General features: G+C 37.0%; 1 protein-coding gene across 2 annotated transcripts in view; it reads left to right on the top strand.

The window, feature by feature from the left end:
- The first annotated feature begins 10,367 nt into the window (after positions 1-10,367).
- BRMS1L (BRMS1 like transcriptional repressor) overlaps positions 10,368-23,838 on the top strand; it is a 30,170-nt gene continuing 16,699 nt past the window's right edge. For both annotated transcript variants that reach the window (XM_007073724.3, XM_007073725.3), the window contains exons 1-4: positions 10,368-10,647; positions 13,893-13,983; positions 18,745-18,872; positions 20,928-21,007. In XM_007073724.3, the coding sequence (XP_007073786.1) occupies positions 10,506-10,647; positions 13,893-13,983; positions 18,745-18,872; positions 20,928-21,007 (441 nt within the window). In that variant the 5' untranslated portion in view covers positions 10,368-10,505. The remainder of the gene's footprint in view (positions 10,648-13,892; positions 13,984-18,744; positions 18,873-20,927; positions 21,008-23,838) is intronic.

Raw genomic sequence — 23,838 nt, forward strand, 5'->3', positions numbered from 1 at the left:
AGCCTGGACCATTTTGTAGTGCCAGAAAGTAAGGAAATGCTACACACACACACACACACACACACACACACACGATGTAAGTATGTTAACTGAAAAAGCATGCAGTGGTCAAAGCTGAAACAATGTGAATGACAAAAAAAAATTAAAGTAGTATTAGATTATAACTCAAAATATAACATAAATATCCATGAGTGCATATTGATATAAATAATAATTTAAAATTATTTAAAATATTTAAAATTATTATTTATATCAATATCACATAAATAGAGAAGACAAATCTGCCACGCAAAAGGAATTCCAAAAAACATATGTAGATACTCAAGGAGATGGAAAATAACCCTACATCTTAGATATGGTCTGCACATGATGAGTTTCTTCCAAAGTGTCCAGAATGGAAGGGGTGGGAGGAATAACTTTACAGTGGAGAAACAACAAACACCGTCAGCTACATGATCAAGGTCGACATTAACAGTGGGAAGTTACCTTGACAGTGTGCGTCCTTGATATAATGTGATGAAAATGGCACTTCACCTCTATTGTCCTTCCTCCCCCAAACCTATACCCTCATTCTGATAATGAGAAAAATATTAGCCAAATCCCCAATTAACCAGTTAATTCCTCAAAACTGTCAAGGTAATCAAAACCAAGGAAAGTCTGAGAAACTATCACAGCCAAGGTGAACATAAGGAGAAATGATAACTGAATTTTATAAAGTATTCTGGATGGGATGCTGGAGTAGAAAAAAGATGTTAAATAGAAGCTAAGGAAATCTGATAAACTATGTAGTTTAGATAATAATAATGTATCATTACTGGTTCACTGTGACAGATGTACCATATCATCTCTAAACAAAGGAAACTGGATGCAGGGCATATGAGAACTCTGTGTATTATTAGCTCAGTTTTTTTCTATAAATCTAAAACTGTTCTAGGGAAATATAGTTGACTCAGTCAGGGGAGCATGTGACTCTTAATCTCTGTGTCATGAGTTTGAGCCCCATATTGGGGGTAAAGATGACTTAAAATAAAACTAAATAAAAATAAAACTGCCCTAATAAATGAAAGTCTCCTTAAAAAATGTAACCTGAGAAAATTTAAAATTAGTTTAATACTTAAAAATAACAATGGTAAGCCAGTGGATGATAACACTTATGATTTTTTTGGAAATATATATTTTTGAACAGACATGTTTATGAAAAAATAAAAATACCTATTTTTCTTAAAGCTTATTTATTTTGAGAGAGAGAGAGAGAGAGAGAGAATGTGAGTTCAGGGGGGGCAGAGAGAAAGGAGAAAAAGAATCCCAAGCAGGCTCCGTGCTGTCCACACAGAGCCCAACGCAGGGCTTGAACTCACAAACTGTGAGATCACAACCTGAGCCAAAATCAAGAGTCGGACACTTAACCAACTGAGACACCCAGGTGCCTCAAAATACCTATTTTTTCAAAACAGAAACTATTTGGTGAGAAAAGTATTATTTTCCTTTTTTTTTTGCAAATCTCTTTTATATTTGGCTTAATAGAAGACAGCTGGATTCTTATGATGCCATATATTAAGTTTATTTATTCATTTTTGAGAGAGAGAGAAAGCAAGTGGGGGAGGGGCTGAGGAAAAGGGAGAGAGAGAGAATCCCAAGCAGGTTCTGCACTGTCAACACAGAGCTCGAGGTGGGGCTTGAGCCCACAAACTGTGAGATCATGACCTGAGCTGAAGTCATGAGTCACCAACTCGGACTTAACTGACACCTGACTGAGCCACCCAGATGCCCTGCTATATATTCTTTTGATTGAAGTGTATGAGAAAAATGTGGTTGCATAGGATATGTAATTGGAAAAGAGGAATATTTTAATAGGTTCTTTCAGATAATTGTTGACAATACACTAAAACTAAACTAAGCTAAAATGAACATGCAGTAGTTGCTTTTTTTAAGTTTATTTATTTTGAGAGAAAGAGAGAGAGAGAGGGAGAGCAGGGGAGGGGCAGAGAGAGGAAGAGAGAGAATCTCAGGTAGGCTCCGCACTGTCAGCTCAGAGTCTGACATGTGGTTTAAACCCACGAACCATGAGATCATGACCTGAGCTGAAACCAAAAGTCGGACACTCAACTGACCTGAGCCACCCAGGCACCCCAGTTTCTTTTTTTTTTAAGTTTTATTTATTTATTTTGAGAGAGAGAGAGAGAGAGAGAGAGAGAGAGAGAGAGAGAGAATGAGAGCAGGGGAGGGGCAGAAAGGGGACGATAGAGAGACTCCCAAGCATGCTCTGTGTCATCAGTGCAGAGCCTCATGTGGGGCTCAAACTCACAAACTGTGAGATCATGACCTGAGCTGAAATCAAGAGCTGGACACTTAACTGACTGAGCCACCCAGGTGCCCCAACAAGTGGTAGTTTCTTAAAGATTAGTTGCAATGTGGAATACAAAAGCACATAAGTAAACTTTTGATATTCTTTACATTAAAATCTTGCACTTTACATGAATCTTCTACCCAGACATAATTTTGTAACATTATGCAATTGCTATTTGGAAAATAATTGTTCACAAGTTATACAGACATTCCGAATGTTAATACAGTTCATTAAGCAATATAAAAATTAAAAAATCACATACATCAGAAAATCCTTTAAGTATTAGATGTTATATTCGTCACGGTGGGTAAAAGTTTTCTAAATTCCTAATTTTCATTTGGAAGCTTGGATTTCATCTTGGGAAACAGTGTCAACGGTTTTACAAAAAGGAACAGGCTCACTTTGTTTATTTGATTTTTTGTGAAACTATTTGTCACAGAACCAACTCTGAATATCTTTAGTTGGTCAGTTCATTCCAGTAAAAATGCCATTCCTTGAATAAAGTTGCTAGGTCAGCACACAACTCAATTGCACAGGTGTTTTTCCTTAAGACCACCAGTGCACGTCAGTGTGCAGCATTACTGCACTATACTACTTCCCATTTTGCCAAAGAAAATGTTAAAAAGATGTGTGCTCAGTACTCGGGATTTCATTCAGAATAATTTTACTGCTTCATCAAGGACATTTGTAAGTGAAACTGGCAGTGAAGAATATAAAGAATATTTGTGCACTTTGGTGCCACTGTCTTCATGCTCACCTGCCCAGCACTGCTTTAGCCCATTTTAACCAGCACTGCTTTAGCACCATCAGTTCCAATGTCAATGTATTTTGTCATTTCTTTCTGTTTGTAATTTCATAGATTAAGATTTAATTTTTAGAGAAAACGCAACATTCATGCAGAAGTCAAGAAACACTAGAAGAAATATTATAATTGGTTAAGGACAGAGAGAGCTGCAAATCATATACAATGGATATAGAACTCAAATGAAATATACTTTTAAGGAGGTCTGTTGAAGCAAAGACTGCTGACGTTATTTATTAGCATAGTGAAATGAAATGAATTCTAAGAGAAGGGAGATAAGTAGACTATATCCTATATCCTGTCTCTCATGCCCCAAATTCAATCCATTACTAAGTTTTGTTGATTTTACCTCCTAGCTATCTCAGATTTGTTCATTTCTTTTCACCATACAGCCTCTGCCCTGTCCAAGCCACTATTATCTTACCTCAACATCTGATTGATTTATTCTTTTCCCTTGTTCCTATCCAATATGTTTTCCACTAAGCAACCAGTGATCATTTAAAGATCTGATCTTAAAATTAATGCAATCTTAACACTCATCTAATCTTCTCATCTCTTCCTACAAACTTCCCAACGGCAACCCACTGCGTTTAAGATTAAAACAAAACAACTGTCTTACCATAATCTATTCGGCCCTGCCAGATATGTGACCTTTGCCTGTTTCACCAACCTCACCCCATGCCCCTTTCAACCTTGAACACTAATGACCATCCACAGCAGTCTCTTAATTCCTCAAACATGAATACTCTAAGCACTTTCTGACATCAAGACCTTTACATACACTATTCTTTCAGCTTATAAGATTCTTCCTTTCCCTTCTAGCTGGGCTAACTCCTACCTACCTCTTAAGTCTTAGCTGAAATATTACTTCTTTAGAGAGGCCTTACCTAACACCCACTCCTCCTCTCAGTCAGGTCTCCATGTTATATACTCTCAAATCACTAACACAAAGCATACCTCAACTTGTATAGTTAATTTTTAGTATTTACCCCTCCCCTTTTCTGTAAGCTCTATGCAGGCATAGGCTGTTTCTGTATTGTTAACCAATGAATATCTCTTGAAACCAGCATAGTATCTGGCATGTAGTATATATTAGATAGTTAATATATAAATATGAAAAGGGACTTTTAATAAGAATGGATAAGAAATTACAATGGGATATTTAAAAATATTAATTTCTTCCATTCAAAAAACATGTATGTTTTTAGCCACTTTGGTCAGAACACTTTCAGCTGCAAGAAGCACACAAAACCAAGCAAAACAGCTTCAGTAAAAAGAGGAATTTATTGGTTCGTGTAACTGAAAGTCTAAGGATTAACATTGAACACATGTGGATGCAGGCACTTAAATAACATCAATCAGGAATCTTTCTATTTCAGCATTACTTTTCCTCTCTGTTGGTTCCCATCCCTGCTGCCCTGTTCCAGTCACATGTGGAAGGAGAAATGGTCCCAGCAAACTTAAGCTCATATAGGCTTAATAGAACTTTTAATTTCACAGGACAAACTTCCTTCATGATAGTTCCAATAAAAGTTCTGGCAATGTCCATCATGACCTACGTTGGTCTACATGTCCATCCCTGAACTAGAGAATATAATATTCTGATTGGTCACCTGCACCATATGGGCTGAATGGAGCAGAGTGGGTTCTTGAAGGGAAAGTCAGGAAGCTATTACCTCAAAAAGGGGATGGGGAGTGGGGAGGCCAAAACAAAAGATAGCCACTTTACACAGAAAAATTATCTTTAGAGGAACAATACAGATTAAAAATAAAACTGCATATAAAATATTTACATTTACCCTTGAGAAAAATCTTAGAGACAAAGAAAATTTCTCTACTTAAAAAAATTACAGAGGCGCCTGGGTGGCTCAGTCGGTTAAGCGGCCGACTTCGGCTCAGGTCATGATCTCGTGGTCCGTGAGTTCGAGCCTCGCGTCGGGCTCTGTGCTGACAGCTCAGAGCCTGGAGCCTGTTTCAGATTCTGTGTCTCCCTCTCTCTGACCCTCCCCTGTTCATGCTCTGTCTCTCCCTGTCTCAAAAATAAAAATAAAACGTTAAAAAAAGTTTAAAAAAAAATTACAGAAAAGAACGGAAAAATTAGACTACAGAAAAGAACATGATAATTTGAGCCATGAGACAGTGGAATAACAATAACATAAATACGCTAGCAGAAACGTCATCAGATTTATACTTCAACTAATCCCAGAATTAATTTCTGCAAATAGAGAATACAGGGATGGGTCCTTTGCCAGTGAACAAGCTATTTCAAAGCACTTTTAGGTGGTTTCATTCTTAAGCAATTGAAATCATGGTCTCATATAATTGGTATAATTATAAATTGGTCTCATCTAGTTGTCAGTGTAGGTCCCTAAAGCCCCTTTAGTTTGAATGATTCAAATGTTTACCCTGATTTGAAGCTATTAGTTGCAGCCTGTGGTGTTCTGCCTTTGTTTTTCCAGCCACCAGCATCTGGCCAGGGTCACTCAGCAGGGACAAGGTTTGTGGATTGTACATTGACGTCTCAGCTCCACCATGTGGTGACAATTGGAATTAAGTCTGTCTCCCTTCAGAGGCAGGATCTGCTGATTAAAAACAAGTAAGCACAAGGAACATAATGAGGGTGAATCGGTGTAAAAAATGGACTTCAAACTGCTTCTGTATATCTACTTTATTCTAGACAAAGATGAAATTGAACATAATACACATGGAAGTTTTAGTATTTTCTTCCTGTCCCCCGGGATATACTCCCTGGGTACATATGCCCCACTTTGGAGACCAGTGACCTAGAGAAATCCTCACACATAGGGCCCAAAAGATACATGCAATATTCATTGAGACAACTATTTTTAATAAGAAAAAATTTTGAAGTTACACGTCCATTAATAGGCAAATAATAAATTTTTAAATATTCATTTGAAGGAATATATGTACTCAGTGGAATACCTGACAGCAGATTAAAATAACTGGATTAGAGCTACCCATATCACCATGGATAAATCTCAAAAAATTGATGAGGGAAAAGGAAGTTGTAGGATGATGTGTAGTATATGACACCTCTTTAAGCTATGAGCACTTTAGGGACACCTGGTTGGCTCAGTTGGTTAAATATCCGACTCTTGATTTCAGCTCAGGTCATGATCTCACAGTTCAGTTTGTGAGACTGAGCTTTGAGTTGGGTTCTGGGCTCACAGTGAGGAGTCTGCTTGGGATTCTCTTTCTCCCTTTCTCTTTCTGCTCCTCCCCCTGCTCTTGTGTACACTGTCTCTCTCTCAAGATAAATAAACATTTAAAAATTAAAAAATAAAATGTGAGCACTTTAAAATATGTTAAACAATCCTATATATTATTTATGGATACATAAATATACAAAAATAGTATGTACATGTGGGTGACAATCAAAATCACCAAAGTCAGGATAATGGTTATTTTGGAAAGAGAAAGGGAGAATTGGGATTGAGGAGGGGTCTAGAGCAAATGTGGTTAAATGTAAGATTTGAGAAAGCTAAGAGATGGGTACTGTGTTATACATATAATATGCTGAATATCTTATTATGTGTTTAAATTACTATGCAATATTAAAATATTCCATAAAAAGATTTTTAAAAGTACCCCAAGGGGGGATATGGGAGGAAAACTAAAAGGATAAGGCCAAAATTATCTTATGTCTACTTTATACCAAAGCAAACACAATAGGAAATGGAGTGGTATAAAATCACCTACTTGAATACTAAAATGACCAAGAATTATGATAGGCGTCCCATTGGAGAGAATGAGCCAAGAGCTAAAATCTTCAAAAAATGAGGGGGAGTGACCTGAAGGGTATGCAGATGATAGCCACAAGTAGAGATCCTGTGTCATATCCTGATGACAAGCTGGGGGTTTTTAGGCAGGAGGGAGAAAGCATCATCTGGAAGGAACCAGGAGGACAAAGAACACACCTACTCCATGACAGGGCCCGTTGGGAGCAGGGGTGCAAAGGTAGCAGGGACCTGGGAAAAGCCATGTTTTCTTTAGAACAAGAAAGTTAAGGATCTGTTCAGAGGAGAGGGTGAAGATATAATGGATTTTGCTGATGACTCTCAATAAATGGCCAAGTATGAAAGGATTAATGAAAAGTGAGACTTAGAATGTATCTAATGATTGTGTAGGACCTATGGAAAATGTAAATCGCTACATAAATGGAAAACATCCTTACAACCTCTTTAACTGCCTTGATTAAGGAAACTTCATTTTGCTTTCCTAGTTTTCTTTACATTAACTTCTATTTTCTAAAGTTACAATACTCTTGCCCAGCTGTATTAATTCTTGTTCCTTATGGTTCTTCTTACATTCCCTATACATCTTTTCTAAGTTCTGTTTGGGGAGGTGCGAGAGAAACTCTCCTTTTAAGCAAAACACCATCATGTAGCTAATTGCATAATGTTCTATTATTCTGTCTGCCTTAAACACAAGTATAATAGTGACAGGAATTTTAGTGCTGGAAGATAACTTAAAGATAATATAATGCAACCTTCTCACTTTACAACTGACCACAGATTATGTGGTTTGCCAAATTAAGTGGTTGGTGACTAGCAGGACCAGGGTTAGAATCTATGCCACCTCTCCAACTTCTGTTTTTCTTTTTTCTTTTTCTTTCTTTCTTTCTTTCTTTTTTTTTTTTTTTCCCGCCACCGCCCTCCCCTCTTTCTTTCTTTTTAATTTTAGAGTGAGAGAGAGCATGTGAGTTGGGAAGAGGGGCAGAGAAAGAGACTCTTAAGCAGGCTTCATGCTCATCTAGGGGCCCGGTGTGGGGCTTGATCCCATGACTCTGGGATCATGACAGGAGCCGAAATCAAGAGACGCTTAACCAACTGAGCTACCCAGGTACCCCCGCCTCCCATTTTTCTTTGAACAGCAGAAACAGAATGCACCTGCCAGAGGGGAACTGTATGCTGGTGGTTAAGTATAGGCTCTGATGTCAGACTCTCTAAGTTCAAACTGTAAATCTGCTACTTATTTGCTGTGTGACCTTGGCCACATAATCTAACTGCTCTGTGCCTCAGTTTTCTCATCTGCAAAATGTAAAGCACAATTGTATCTACTTCATAGAATTGTTATAAGGATTAAATGAATTAATGCACATAAAGAGTGACCAGAAATCTAAGATATTATTTCTATTCAGCACCCACTCTGCTAGCTGCTGATATTACAGAGATTAACAGAGGCCAGGGACATTTTTAAAATCGATTTTTTAAAAGTAATATCTACACTCAACTTGGGGCTCATACTCACAACCCTGAGATCAAGAGTCATATGCTCTGTGGACTCAGCCAGCTGGGTGCCCCAACAGAGGCCAGGGATTTTATCCATAGCTGCTTTTGTTTGTTCTGGAGTTTAAGTAAACCAAACCAAAGCAAACCAAACCACCACCAACAACAAAACTATATCTGAGCAAATGTTAACAAATCTGGATATTTCACATAGAGATCTAAATATCCAATTTCTCTTAAAAATTGGAAGGTCCAACATCTAAGTCAGAATTCTAATGTAGTAACAATTGGCTGGAGCTAAAATAGCTGCCCCCTTTAGTCCACACCACTCACATAATGTATATGCATGTACTCATACCCTTCCAGTTTCCATCTTTAAACTTTACCTGCCTGATGTCTGCATGCCTTTGAAATTGCATTCTAGACTAAGGCAGTTTCTGCTCTCAAGGAACTCAATCCAACAGGTGAGATGCATCTTCTAAACAATTCACAATACAGTGTGATGGAGAACACATACAAAGTTGCAAAGTACAGAGTACAGCAGCAGTCTGAAGGAACATGAGGGCATACTGAATGGTGGAGGTGCTGTGCTGGTAATGCATGTTGTCAAGAAAGCAGACTTGAAAAAGAAAAGTAGTAGAAGAGGATTTCAGGGAAAATAGGATGTGCAAAGACAATGAAATGGGAAACAGTTTGTGTGTTTAGCAACTGAAAAGTTCAGTTTTGGAGAATATAGTAAGAAGGAGAGAAGTAGGCTGACACTAGACAATAAAAGCCCTAAAGTTTGTATCTTACCCTGTAGAAATGGATAGAACTTGAAATGGTTTGTCATTAAGTTCTAAATCCAACTTTAATGCAATTATGCCTGGATACCCTTGCCATCCTCTTTCAAATGTCTTTGGACCTCCTGTTTTAGAAACAAATACTGTACAATCCACAATATTCTATGAAACATTTCAATAGCAAATTGCCACTTCAACGAGAAGCTCTGTCTCCTAAAATACAGTTTGAGTAGCTAAAATACAGTTTTTAGATTTGTCTGAAAATTTAGTTTCCTTCTCTGTAAAATGGGGATAATAATAGCGCCTACTTCAGGGCTATTAAATTGAGAATTGAACTCATTATGACTCATGTAAAGAGCTTACCAGGATACCTAACACAGAGTAAAAATAGTCAATTAATATGAGTTATCGTGATTATGATACTTATTGAGCCTTCCTTGTCTATTTTACCTATCATTGAGAAAATATAACATTTCACTGAGTCAAATATGTATGTTTTCCATCGGAAACTTAAGTTAAATCAAGCCTGGTGTCATCTCCAGGCTAGAAGTAGTAAAAAATGAATGCAAAAAATACTAGAATGAAAATGACAAGATAAAACTTCCTTTCCTTCTATATTATTGATTGCAAACGTTTCAAGAACGATTTAAAGATTTTTGTGCAACACAGAAAATGCAAGTTATCGTCTACAGTTATTAAATATAATAGCTTATTAGCAGTAATAAAGGTACTTAGGTATAAGAGACTTTTCTGCAGTTCCTCCAGGCTCGACGAGGAGGAAAACCCTCAGGCAAAACACCTTTTCACATCTGACAGTAACATCTTGGATAGCCAGGGAGCTCAGACAATCACTTGGCGGGAAAAGAATAAATACAGACCAAATTCACACAATCTGTTTCTGTTTAGTTTATATACTGCGATCGAGTCTATCAGGTTTCGTGCCTTGTGGGACTTGAAGTCCACAGGCAAGAAATGATCGCGGTTGTTGAAGCTTGGAAGGCGGCAGCCCTTGCAGGTCTAAGCAGTAAGGACTACAACTCCCGACAAACATTGCAAGGCCGCGCCGTAATTACGGGCAACCAACCGTACCCGAGCAAGGCAAGCTCCACCCCACCCGGCTCGAGGACTGCTTCCACCAATGGCAGAGCTCCCAGCGCAGAGCTTGCGGGTTAGGTTGTGAGGTTCGGGCCGGGGGCGGGGAGGAGCTGAGGGGGTTCAGAACGCGCTCGGCCGCTGGGTGGGTCGGGGCGTTCGGCGCGCCCTTCATTGAAGCGGCGGTGGCTGGGCTGGGCGCCGGGAGTGGGAAGCGACGGCGCGGCTGGAAAATGCCAGTCCATTCCCGAGGGGATAAGAAGGAGACGAACCATCACGATGAGATGGAGGTGGACTACGCCGAAAATGAGGGGAGCAGCTCAGAGGACGAGGACACGGAGAGCTCGTCGGTCTCCGAGGATGGAGATAGCTCAGGTGTGCAACCCACCGGGGCCGGGACCCTGAGTCCTTGCGCCCGGCGCACGACAGGCCGCTCTCCGCACGCCGGGCAGCTGCGTCCTGCTGGGAGTGCTGGGCGGGGAGAGAGGGAAGGGGCGGAGACTGGCTCCCGGCCCTCGGCAGCACCCGGACTCATCGTGGGGCGCTGCCTGGCTCCAGGCAGGTCCCTGCTGGCGGGGTGGGACCCAGCGCGGGCCTGGGCTCGCCCAGCTCCCGGACGCTGCGCTGTCCTGTTCGCCGTCGGACCAGCCTTGGGGACCTCCGGGCAGTGCCCACGGCTGTCGACCAAAGTGGGGAATGCCTTGCAGCTTGTCTGGGAGACCCTGGAAATGCCTCTTACCCCCAGACCACCGGCTTCTTTCCTTATTTTTCATCTTTCCAACCCTTACTTCTCAACATGGGTTGTCAGGGCCGAGGTCGGTTAGAATTGTGCCGGCTCTTGGCTGGTTTAGAATTTGTTAATCTCAGCTTCCAAGTCAGCCTGTCAGTCAGCACTTGACATCAGCGTTCTTGCGGGGGCCGACTTGGAGCTGTCCCATTTACAGCATCTGTCTGAACTTTGCAAGACTGAGAGCCCGTCAGGGGTGATTTTGGATCTTCATATACTTATAAACTGGCAGATATTGGGCAACTCTGAAATTTTCCAAATCTTTTCTTTCTTGTAATCTTTACCAATTTGGGGCTGTTTCAGGTTTTTTGTAGGTTTTTTGGGGGACTGGGGGGGGGGCAGATTACCACCACAGATGGATTTTGCACACTTTCAGGATGGTTATTAAAAAGAGAAATGGAATATATGCCAGCCTGGATTTTCTTCTTTCCATATGATGAGAATTAAACTTAAACTTTCTCGTCTTGGCCTGATTATTGGTTATGTAAAGCAAGGACTGATGACAATGTTAATGCCCGGACACCCTCTTTTCAGGTTTCTCTTTAAAAGCAAATCTCCATGGAAGTACGTAATTTCAGTCAATAAACTAGCCATTCCAAATAGGCCTTTATGAGTGACTTCCTTGAGATGCACTGGACACTACTCTGTGAGGTGTAAATAAATAGTTATGATCTGTTCTCAAACAGTTGTCATAAACCAGAACTTGATTAAACTGCCAAATAAATACTTAACTGTAAACAATGCTATAGGATTTCAGAGACCAGAGGAAATCTTTTCTGAATAGGGTGGCCAGGAAAGGCTAGTTGAAGAAGGTGGGATTACCTCAATTATCTTGACGAATGGGTAGAATTTGGATTGGGGTGATATGTTGGCTTGGGAGGAATGTAAGAAAAAAATGCAAAGGCTACTAGAGTTTAAGGCTTATTCAAAAGAGTGAGAAACCGATTTTGTTGGGAGGATTTGAGCTAGAGAATGAGAAAGAAGTATAGATGTAAAAGATTTCAAAAATGAAAAAAAAAAAACCCCACAATGCACAATTGGTGAATGTGAGTTTAGGAGTGAAGGTAAGAGGAAAACCCCAGATACGAGGAGATGGTGGTAGCATGAATAGAAATAGAAAAGTGAAATATTTGAGATGAAGGTGGAAGATAGAGTATTTCAGACATGTTGCTTTTGAGGTGCTTGTGGTATATTTAAGTCAGAGTGTCAACTGACAGATGGAAATGTAGCATTGGGACCTGCTTGGGCTAGGAAGCATGATTTGGAAGTCATTCATCCGTGTAGTCGTGAAAGTAGGTGAGATTTCAAAAGTGAGCAATACAGAGAAGGAACACCTAGGCTGTGTGTAAACACATTTTTTAGATTTGTAAAACATTTTATCTCCAAGTGTTGTTTTTTTGATGAGAGCTGAAGATCTCACGAAGTGACATCTATTTGTTAAAATTCTCAGTGATTTTTCACTGATTTTTTATTCCTTCCCAGAAAATAATGGACAACTTAATTTGTGAAGAATGTAATAATTTGAACTATATGTCAGATTTTTTTTTCAGTTGTATCATCTTTATTTATTTATTTTTTTTAACGTTTTTATTTATTTTTGAGACAGAGAGAGACAGAGAATGAACGGGGTAGGGTCAGAGATAGAGGGAGACACAGAATCCGAATCAGGCTCCAGGCTCTGAGCAGTCAGCACAGAGCCCAACGTGGGGCTCGAACTCACGGACCGCTAGATCATGACCTGAGCCGAAGTCGGCCGCTTAACCGACTGAGCCACCCAGGCGCCCCTATGTCAGATTTTTTTAAGCGCAAAGAAACTATTTAAATAAATTATGCAGTTTTGCTTCTTGTGAAAGCATTTCTTTTCTGCTGAATGGCTTTCATGTTAAACTTCCACAGTTTTGTTCTTCTCAAACATTGGTACTGAGCAGGTCCTAAAGCTACAGAAAAAAACCTCTACTATCCAGAGATACTGGGAAGTGAGTCATCTTGCGTGACCAAGTTTTAAATAGCCCAGGAGTAAGCTATTAAGAATCAGAAATAATTTTAATCTGTTTTAGGAAAGTTAAAAAAAATGAACCCTATTGTTCCTTGGTGTATTTAACTCTTTACCATAGCTTGACCTTTATTTAATGAAGATTGAGATGCAGATCATTTTACGCTTCGCTTATTTCACTTATGTTGAAATATATGCGATGTAAAAATAGAAGATAAAGGAATATAGGAGATAGCTGGTAATTTAACAGTTGCTTTCCTTCAAAAGTTTGCTTATTTTTTCTTTTCATTTTCCTCTTTCTCACTTACAGTAATTTGGGGAGAGGGAACAATGAGAATATGAGTAAGAGACCAACAAATCTGGTGGTAAACAGAATGAGATTAGTTTTCTTCTTTTGTAACTGGCAAATCTGTCATGTAAGCAGTTCTGAAAGAAGGATTCTAAAAGTGTTTTTGAGCAATATTAGCCTTTAATGGACATAATCGTTTTGGTGTTTAAGTTTTGTTGAGTTGAAGGAACATAAACCAAAAATGGATTCATTACTTAAGAGTAAAGCTTGATGTCAGCCGTTTAAAGTGATTTGAAAATGAATAAAAACAAAAAGGTCTAGAGATTGCTATAGCTTTAACTCTCAATTATATTTTAAGTTAAAACCTTTAGTAGAAATTATTTTGGATAAACATTAATTTTCTCTTAAGGCTTAATATAGGCCTTGCATATCTAACTTCGTATTACAGTTTTTTTCTTTCTTTTTTTTTCTTTAGCCATTTGAATTAACACTCAGATAATTTGGAACATAAAATTAATTTTTTTCTTTGCTATTTGTCTTTTTATTAATAGAAATGGATGATGAAGACTGTGAAAGAAGAAGAATGGAATGTTTAGATGAAATGTCCAATCTAGAAAAACAGTTTACCGATCTCAAGGATCAGTAAGTAGTGATGTCAGAAGGTCATTGTCACTGAATCTCAACCATGTCACATGTATACTGGCACAAGAGAAATTCTATTCACTGAACTATTTTCCTTTTTGTATTTTATGAGACTATTCTAAAAGAGGCTTCAACTATTTGCCTTCTGAAGACCTCATTAACTAAACTAAGGGTTTTGAGACAGGTTTGGGGGTGTATAATAAGATTTCTATGTGGATGTTGGTAATTAAAATGTTTTCCCTGGGTGGTTGGACCCTTGGTTCTAATTTGCTTCTTTCATTTCTTTGTTAAATGATTGAATAAAGATAGCTTTTTAAAAATCTTAGAATAACAGAATATTTCCCCAAAATGGCATGTGATTTTTGTTTTAATCAACATTGGGTAATACATACATGTTTTCACATTAGTTTGCCTCTGGAAGCAACTGTGTAAGGTTGGCAGATATCCATCCTTACCTGTGAGAAAATTGATGCTCAGAGGAGTGAAGTGATTTGCCCATAGTTCATCAGCAAGTGATGTAGTAAGCTAGGCCTTCTGCTTCCTAGTACTAGTGACTAGTGACTTCCTAGTGACATTCCTTCCACTAAGGCATTACTTTGGAGGAAATATAGGGGAGTAGAAAGAGCACAGGCTCTGAATCCAGGCTTTTTTCACAGATTAAAAAGGTGTAATAGTAGCTATTTTATTGTGAACTGTTAGGATTGTATGAGCAGTAGGTGAAATTCTTAGTCTTGGCTGGCACATAGTGGTGCTTATTAGATACTGTTTTCTCCCCCTCTTTATAATGCCAGAACTCTTATGAGAAGTTGGTTACACAAGAATGGGCCCCAGTGATTTGAGAGAACAGAATAGATGCAGATACATATTTAAAAAAAATCTTAAATGTGAGCTTTTACTTTAGAACTTGCTGGCAAGGTCATGGGGTATAGCTACGTGTTAGGAATTGTAAATGAAAGAAACTTCTGAGACTATAGACACCTAATTTATTTGGAAGCTGGCTCTTCAGTTAATTAATTCTTCTTAATTTTGCCGTTTATTCTTCTCTCTTACCTCTTCCCTAGAGAGGCCCAGAGAACAGATGAAAACATGGTTAATATCTGGAATTGCCAGACTAAAAGGGGACAGATTTGTTTATCAAATGAATCCTGCTGTTTATGACATTTCTGGTCTTAACTTTCATTGGTATGAGAGGTGAACATATAAATGTTCCAAGCTAGTGCAACATATTGATATAAATAATCCAAAATTTAAAACTTTGGCTTTAAAAAACATGGTATCATTTTTTTATTCTAAAGATTTACATTATTGATTGTAAATTTGAATCAGTTTGGATCCCCAAGGGATCCATTATTTGGGCAACATGGAGAGTTCATCCAGAATCATTCTGGAAAAGAGGAAACAAATTTGTATTTTTATATTTTAGCACTGGTAATCCATGAATGAATAATTCTCACACAAGATACACCTATTGAGCTTTTAAAGTGTATTTTATGGTTATCCAAGGAATGAAAAGTACTGTAAAGCTCTAATATAATATATTACAAAGGAGAACTTTGCACCTAGTCAGTCTTTAAGCCTACTCTTGCTCATCTTGGGGCTGGCAGTTGCCTTGAATTTTGCATTTTCATGGCTCATTACCAGCCATTTCTCCCACCAGCCTCATTCATCTCAGAAACATATTAACAGTAGACCCGTTACCACTATTAATAGGATTCTTTCTCAAGAGATTGGTATCCAGGGGTGCCTGGTTGGCTCAGTTGGTTAAGTGTCCAACTTTGGCTCAGGTCATGATCTTAAACGGTTTGTGGGTTTGAGCCCTGCATCAGGCTCTCTGCTGACAGCTGGGAGCCTGGGGCCTGCTTTAGATTCTGTGTCTCCCTCTCTCTCTGCCCCTACCCTTCTCATGCTCTGTCTCTCTCTCTCAAAAATAAACATTAAAAAAAAGAAGAAATTGGTATTCAGAAATGTGTTTTAGAAAGAAATAATCTTTGCATCAGGTTTATAATTATCTTTTTTTTTATCTGCCCCAATTGCATTGTTGCTATTTTTATTCTGTTGTACTGTGAGCAGTCTCAAATCCTTTGTAGAAGAGGTGGGAGATATGATAACAACAACATCAACAAATTCTCCTGCTTCTCCTGTTCTAGCACCAGAGGGCATAATAGCACTTCTTTCATAAGGCAGAAAATCCACCATTTGGCAGTTTGGATATTGGTGGAAGGTTCTTCCACTTCATTAAAAAAGATAGAGGAACTTACACTGCCCAAATTTTCATGTATTTCAATGTTCAGTATCCAGTAAACATTAATTGGGCATCTACTCTGAATAGTATTGTGGTTGCTGCTAAGGGACTCCTGATTCTTGGCTTTGGTGAGTTTATACTTGAATTTTAAGGTTGTTGAAATGATACTGATTTTGAGGAATCTATTCTTTTAAAAGGGTAGTTAATTGAATATTGTTAATTCACATAGCCTCTTCATTCAAGACACTGTTCACCTATTCAGGATACCTTATTGATATTTTAAGGCTGATGTTTTTCCAGTACATTCATCATTTGTATTGAATTTTTAGCATTTTGCCTGAAGTTGTATTTATGATTTCAAAAGCTGTAGCTATCACATTATAGTTTTTTGACTTTGCACATTCATTTATCATTGTATCTTGAGTTTTAGAAAAATTTAACCCAGAGATGATAATGTATTATTTTGGTAGTTAACTCAGATAATTTTTCCATTTTTGTTTAGAAAAATATTTATTGTATTAATACTCAAAGTTGCTCGAATACTTCAAAATCATACAAATCTTTATGTTAATTATAATGATCAATTATAGACATTCAATATTGATTTTCTTGTCTTTTTTTAAGCTTCTATTTTAATTCTAGTTACTATACAGTGTTATATTAGTTTCAGGTCTACACTATAGTGATTCAATAATTCCATATATCGCCTGGTGCTCATCACAGGTGCGTTCCTTGATCCCTATTGCCTATTTAACCCATCCTCCCAGCCCCCTCCCTGATTGTCTTAATTGTATTGGTTTATATTTTCTTTATCTTTTAAGTTTATTGATTTTTGAGAGAGTATGTGCAAGTGTGTGCAAGCGTGCATGACAGCAAGTTGGGGAGGGGCAGAAGGAGAGGGAGAGAGAGAGAATCCCAAGCAGGCTCTGCACTCAGTGTGGGGCTCAGTCTAATGAACTGTGAGATTATGACCTGAGCTGAAATCAAGAGTTGGATGCTTAACCAACTAAAGGACCCAGGTGCCCCCACTTCATATTTTCATGAAGAAAGATAATTTTTATATGAAAGCCAGGTATTGTAATGTTTTCAAAAGCTAACTGCTAGTTATACTAACACCTACAAGCATAATCAGTGGTTTCTTTTAGAACTTACTACATGCCATCCTTGTGACATATTCTTCACCCTTGATAAAGTAATGAATGTCAAAAAAAAGAATTTACAAATGCTCTTAAATTGTTAACCTGCTTTGAAATTTTTAGGATATCTATGAAATGCACAAAGCCAGGATCACAAGTGCCTTTTGTAAAGAATGACAATGTAGACATCCATCCTTAAAAAGAGTTCTATCCTGTAGGATTATTGCCAGAAGTAAACTTTGAGTTGTCTGTCATTGATAATCAAGGTGAAGTTAAAGGTGTGAGAGCTGGCAAATTAGAGTATTTGTATGTAAACTCACAAATACAGCAACAGGGGTTCCCAGCCCCATATTTCATTTCTGCATCCACTGAGCAACCATTTTGTTATACCTTCTTCATTTGCAGTCCAGACAAACTGGGTATGCCAGAACACAAGTTCTGTAGCCATTGGTTTTTACCTTCATCACTCTACTTCCTCTTTGTTCTTTAAAAACCAAGTAGGCTGAATATTATAATACTGTTTTTCAGGAAAGGTGGAGAGAAGCCAGGGAATTTTTTTTCTTAAATTTTTTTCAACGTTTTTAATTTATTTTTGGGACAGAGAGAGACAGAGCATGAACGGGGGAGGGGCAGAGAGAGAGGGAGACACAGAATCGGAAACAGGCTCCGAGCCATCAGCCCAGAGCCTGACGCGGGGCTCGAACTCACGGACCGCGAGATCGTGACCTGGCTGAAGTCGGAAGCCTAACCGACTGCGCCACCCAGGCGCCCCGGGAATTTTTTATTTTGACAACTAGTAATGTTTATATCTAAAGTGTTCAAAATGATTTCTTTGTTTTTTAAAAAATTTTTTAGATGTTTATTTTTGAGAGAGAGAGAGAGAGAGAGAGAGAGAGAGAATCTGAAGCAGGCTCCAGGCTCTCAGCTGTCAGCACAGAGCCCAACGCGGGGTTCAAACTCAGGAACCTGTGAGATCATGACCTGAGCCAAAGTCAGATGCCTAACCAACTGAGCCACCCAGGCGCCCCGATTTCTTTTGTTTCTTTTAAAAGTGTTTTAAATAACCTTTTCTCCTTGAATTGATTTATTGTTCTGCAGTTAAAACAAAACCAAACATGTAGAGTGCAAAAAAGTAGTAGCTTAGTTGTATTTTTTGTACTGAGTTAATTATTGAAGAATGATATATCTAAATATAAAATCTACTTTGTGATTATGTGCATAAAGTCAAGTAATGTAACTGAGTTTTTCACTTAAGATCAAGAAAAAAATACACTTGGTAGGTTATTAGAATATGAATGATATTAGGAAGAGATAATGTTTAAAATGGTATGTTAGCCTTTGTTGGGCTCTTAAAATTAATATTTTAATTTTTGCTTTGTTAAGACTTTATAAAGAACGATTAAGTCAGGTGGATGCAAAACTACAAGAAGTCATAGCTGGAAAAGCACCAGAATATTTGGAACCACTGGCAACTTTACAAGAAAATATGCAAATTCGTACAAAGGTAGCAGGTAGGAAAGTGAAACATCTTTTCCATTTAGTAGAATATGAACTCTTCACTAGATTTAAAAGGTGTTTGTCAAGTGAGTGTTTCTTGTTAGTGAAATCACAAATATATTTACAGTGAACAGAGCATTTCACTCAATCAGCCCACAATCATTTATTAAATGCCTCTTGCTTTCCTCTGCTGCTGTGGGATATCAGATTGCTAGCAGTGTTGTTGAGACGATACTTCCACATGTGAAACAATTAGAGACATGATACTTTTATTAAGAGCAACTGTTAGTATTTCAGTTGAATTTTCCTGTTACCTAAATTAAGTTTCAACTTAGTACTCTTAGTACTTTTCATCTATAGGAGTGACAAGGATTTTTTTATTTATAAAAACATCGACAAAACGTTTGATCAGGATGTTATGGAATAGGGAATTAGTCTTCAACTCTGTAATTTAATGATAATTTATTATTTTGATAAGTTTGGTCACTGATTTGTGGCTATGAATAAATGAAAATATACTATACTTGTATGGTTAAATTTCAGTCTTTTGTTATTATTGGAATCCAGCCTCAGAATTGTGTCCTAGCACACATGACAAAGGATACATCTGTTTGAAGATCACTTATGTTTTTTCATAGTTGGACTAAAACTGAATTTTAACTAATGGAGGTGCTGATTTTTTTTTCTTTTTGGGGGACACTAATTGATCCTCCTGTACCTATTATGTAATACCTAAAGCATTGTTCATAGTAGGTTCTTTTTGTATTATTTCTACCTTAAACCAAATTTTATTCTTGAATGCTTAATATTGAATATGTAGATGATATGATACTTAACTTGCTATTTTTACAAGTTGGCTTACCACACTCTGAAAAGTAAACAAGTCCTTAATTTTCTTTGACATTCTAAAAGAACTAAGTGATGCATAAAGCTATACCCATACATACTCAAGTAACTAAGTGCATACAAAGCTGGTGAAATCTGAATAGTGTACGGATTGTATGAATGTCAATGTCTTGGCTTTGATATTGTACTCTAATTATGTAAGATATTATCATGGGGAAAACTGAGTGAAAGGTCCAAGGGAACTACCTGTACTATATTAAGTTGGCAACATTTTGTCAGTCTATATTCATTGCAAAATAAAAGTGAAAAAAAAAGAGGTTAAAAGAAGATAGTAAAAAAAAAAACAAAAAACAACTAAGTGAGACTTACTGGATGTTTAGGAAGAATTACTTGAATCAGTTATTCACTTTTCTACTATGTGGCCTCTTGTACAGAGAATATTGTGTGTGCAAATGTGTTGCTAATGGCACAGTTCCAGATATCTGTCCCATGCCTTTACTGTATAAGAAAGAATCACATTTCTAGGGTCAACTATGGGACTGAGTTTGGTGTATACATCTAGAGCCTTTGTTTGCCATTTTTGTGATGGTGTATTTGCACGCCACGTTTTATACTATTTTGCACTATTGTTTCATACTATTGCTTTCAGGTAGCTTGAAGTGAAACTCTCTTGAGCATCCATTCTCTAGAAAAATCAGGAGCACTCAAACATCATTATCAGTTTATACATTTTGTTGTATCAGTTTATACATTAATCCTTTTGGAAGGTTTGGACTCTGAAAATAATAGTTAAAAAAAATAGTGGTTTTGTTGGTTATGGTATCCACTTGTTACTTGGAGAATATGTGATTAATGAAACCAGAGTTTATTGACTATTTCCATTATGAGTCCTGAGAGATTACTTTTCATAGGAAAAGAGTTTTATTTTCATTTTTCTCATTCTCTATCAAACATTTTAGGAGTATTCTTTAGAAGAATGGAGTAAGAACTAAAATTTGCAGTGTTGATTTTTCCTCGCTCTTAAATTCTTAATTCTCTAGGCTGCTTTGATATGGATTTTAACTGAGCCTTTTTATTTTCAATTTTTAAAGATTAAGTTAGAATCACTTGTCAGTTTCTTCCTGACTCATCTTATAAAATACAGTTGGACAGAATTCCTGTAGGGAAGTGTTAACGAAACTCATTAATGCTAACGTAATCAGAGTAATTGTGTTTGGTTGCAGGAATCTATAGAGAGCTCTGCTTAGAATCTGTAAAGAACAAATATGAATGTGAAATTCAAGCCTCTCGCCAGCATTGTGAGGTACTGTTATTTTACTTTTACTTTTAATCTAATTTAAACCCTTCAAGTCTTTCTGAGTGTGGTAGGTAAAGTAAATAAAATAAGTGAAACAAAATTAAATTGTGCTTTAGTTTATTACTTGTATGATTTTTTTTTTAATACAAGTGCAGCAGAAGCTGTATTGTAAATAGGACACAAAGAAGGGACCATAGAAAAGAATGAAGGGAGATAATTTTAGAAGTTTTGCAACTGTTACCTTAAAAAGACTTTGTCATGATCATGTCATTTGGCATTGCTGAAAATATTAGTGTAATTAGTATAATATTCAAGTTTAGACTAAAAAAGTGTGAATCTAGTGGTACAGTTGGAATGTTGGGCTTATTATTAATTTGACTCTCTAGATCTATTTCCTCATCTTAGGACAGAATTCTCTATTTATGGGGAAAAAATAGATGTATTTTTCTCTATGGAGAAAGTCTCTTTGGATAGTGTTTAAAACTAGTGCTCATTTTGCAGATAACTTTTCATATAACATAGGTAAGATCATAAATACATTAGTGGAAATAAGATAACAAATTCTGTCATCATTCTTATCTTTTATTATTTTATTCTATCTTTGTAAATTATTAAAATATTAAGAGTAGATTAAAAAAATGATGGAATGTGTTTCATTTTATTCATTCATTTATTTATTTGTTTATTTATTTATTTATTTAATTTATTTTTGAGAGAGAGAGAGAGAGAGAGAGAGAGGGAAGGACAGAGAGAGAGGGAGACACAGAATCTCAAGGAGGCTCCAGGCTCTGAGCTGTCAGCACAGAGCCCTATGCAGGGCTTGAACCGATGAACTGTGAGAACATGACCTGATCCAGTCAGACAACCCACTGAGCCACCCAGGCATCCCTCATTTTCTTGATTACAGCTGAGATGAAACATCTTTTTGATGTTTACTGGCTGCTTGGATTTGTTTTCCTAAGAAGTGCCTGTTCATATCTTTTGCCTTTATGTTGGGCTGTTAGTGTTTTCCTCATCAACTGTAGAGGTTCTTTATATATTCTGGATATAAATGCTTTGCTGGTTATGTGCTTTGCAAATATTTTTACCCAGGCAATGGAATGTCTTTTCACTCTTTTTGATAACTTGGTGAACAAACGTTTTACATTTTAGTGTAGCTGAATTTATCATCTTTCCTTTATGATATGTGCTTTCTATGTCTTTCCCATTTTGAAGTAAAAAAAAATGTATTTTGCTTTTAAACGTTGAAATTTTGCTTTTTAACGTTTAGATTGCTAGACTACCTCTAATTCATTTTTGCATGTGGTATAAAGTATGCATCTAATTTGTTTTTGCATATGGATAGGTAACGTCGACACTGTTTATTCCATACTCTGTTGTTATACCAGGAATCAGCAATTCCATCTTTTTCCCCCATCTTTTTTCTTCATCTTTTTTATATCAAATGTCCACTTATATGCCAGAGTGTTTCTAGCTGTTTTTTTTTTTTTTTAATGTTTATTTATTTATTTTGGGGAGGAGTGGCATAGAGAAAGAGAAAGAGAGAGAGAGAATCCCAAGCAGGCTCCGTACTGTCAGCGCAGAGTCCAGCACAGGGCTTGATCTCACAGACTGTGAGATCATGACCTGAGCTGAAATCAAGAGTCAGACACTTAACCAACTGAGCCACCCAGACACCCCTGTTTATAGCCATTTAAATTTGTTTCATTTGTCTGTTTGACTGTTCTGCACTGGTAGCATAATACCTTGCTTTCAGTCTAGTAAGTCTTGGTAGTTCAATAAACTGATAATTTTACCTTGCTCTTCTTATACTTGTTATTGTTAAAATTTTTTGTTCTTGTTTAGTAACATCTTTTAAAAAATTTACTTTTTATTTCTTGCTGCTGTATAAAAAATCATTTTGTATATTGATATTATATCCAACCTTATCTACCTCTCTTCTTAATTCTAATAATTTAATTACAAACTCATTAGATTTTCCATGTGGATAGTAATGTCATTTGTTAATAATGGCAGTTTGTTTCTTCTATTCTGATCTTCCTCTTATTTGTTTTGTCTTAGTGGCACTGATAGAACATCATAAACTAGAAGCAGTGAAAGCAGATTGTGGTTGGGTTCTTGATTTTAAGGGAGTGCTTCTTATGGTTTTCCAATATTTACTGTTGGGTTTTGGTAAATACTCTTTATCAAGTTAAGGAAATTTACTTTTATTTCTTATTTTCTAAGGTTTTTTGTTTTGTTTTGTTTTGTTTTTTTTACCATGATAGTTGTTATATTGTATTAAAGGCTTTGTCTACATCTGTTGAATTAGTCATGTTTTTTGCTCTTAATGTATTTTCTAATGTTAAACCATCCTTGGATTCCTGGAATAATTATTTTTACTGTGAATTACCAGATTCAGTTTGCTAATATTTTGTTTAGAAGCTTCATTTCTATGTTTATCAGTGAGACTTAATTTTTAAGTCTCATACTGTCCTTGATTTGATCTCAAGATCCATAAAATGAGTTAGGAATATCCCATATTTTTCTCTTCCATGGAAATATATAGTTAAGATTGCATTCATCAGTTCCATGGGTGCTTAGTACATCTTCTTTGTATATTTTTAAACAGCCTCATACTTATAGAAAAGTTGCAAGAAAGTACAAAAGAACTTTTCTGATGAAGATGACAATGAGTTGGCAACATGATGCACCATCACCCCTGAATACAACAAATGAAGGACACTCTCCTGTATAACGATACTATAATCATCAAAATCAGGAAATGTACACTGATACATTATTACTGTCTAATCCTCAGACCCCATTTAAGTTTCAGCCGTTGTCCCAACAATACC

The sequence above is a fragment of the Panthera tigris genome, chromosome B3 (genome assembly GCF_018350195.1).
Source record: "Panthera tigris isolate Pti1 chromosome B3, P.tigris_Pti1_mat1.1, whole genome shotgun sequence".
NCBI lineage: Eukaryota > Metazoa > Chordata > Mammalia > Carnivora > Felidae > Panthera > Panthera tigris.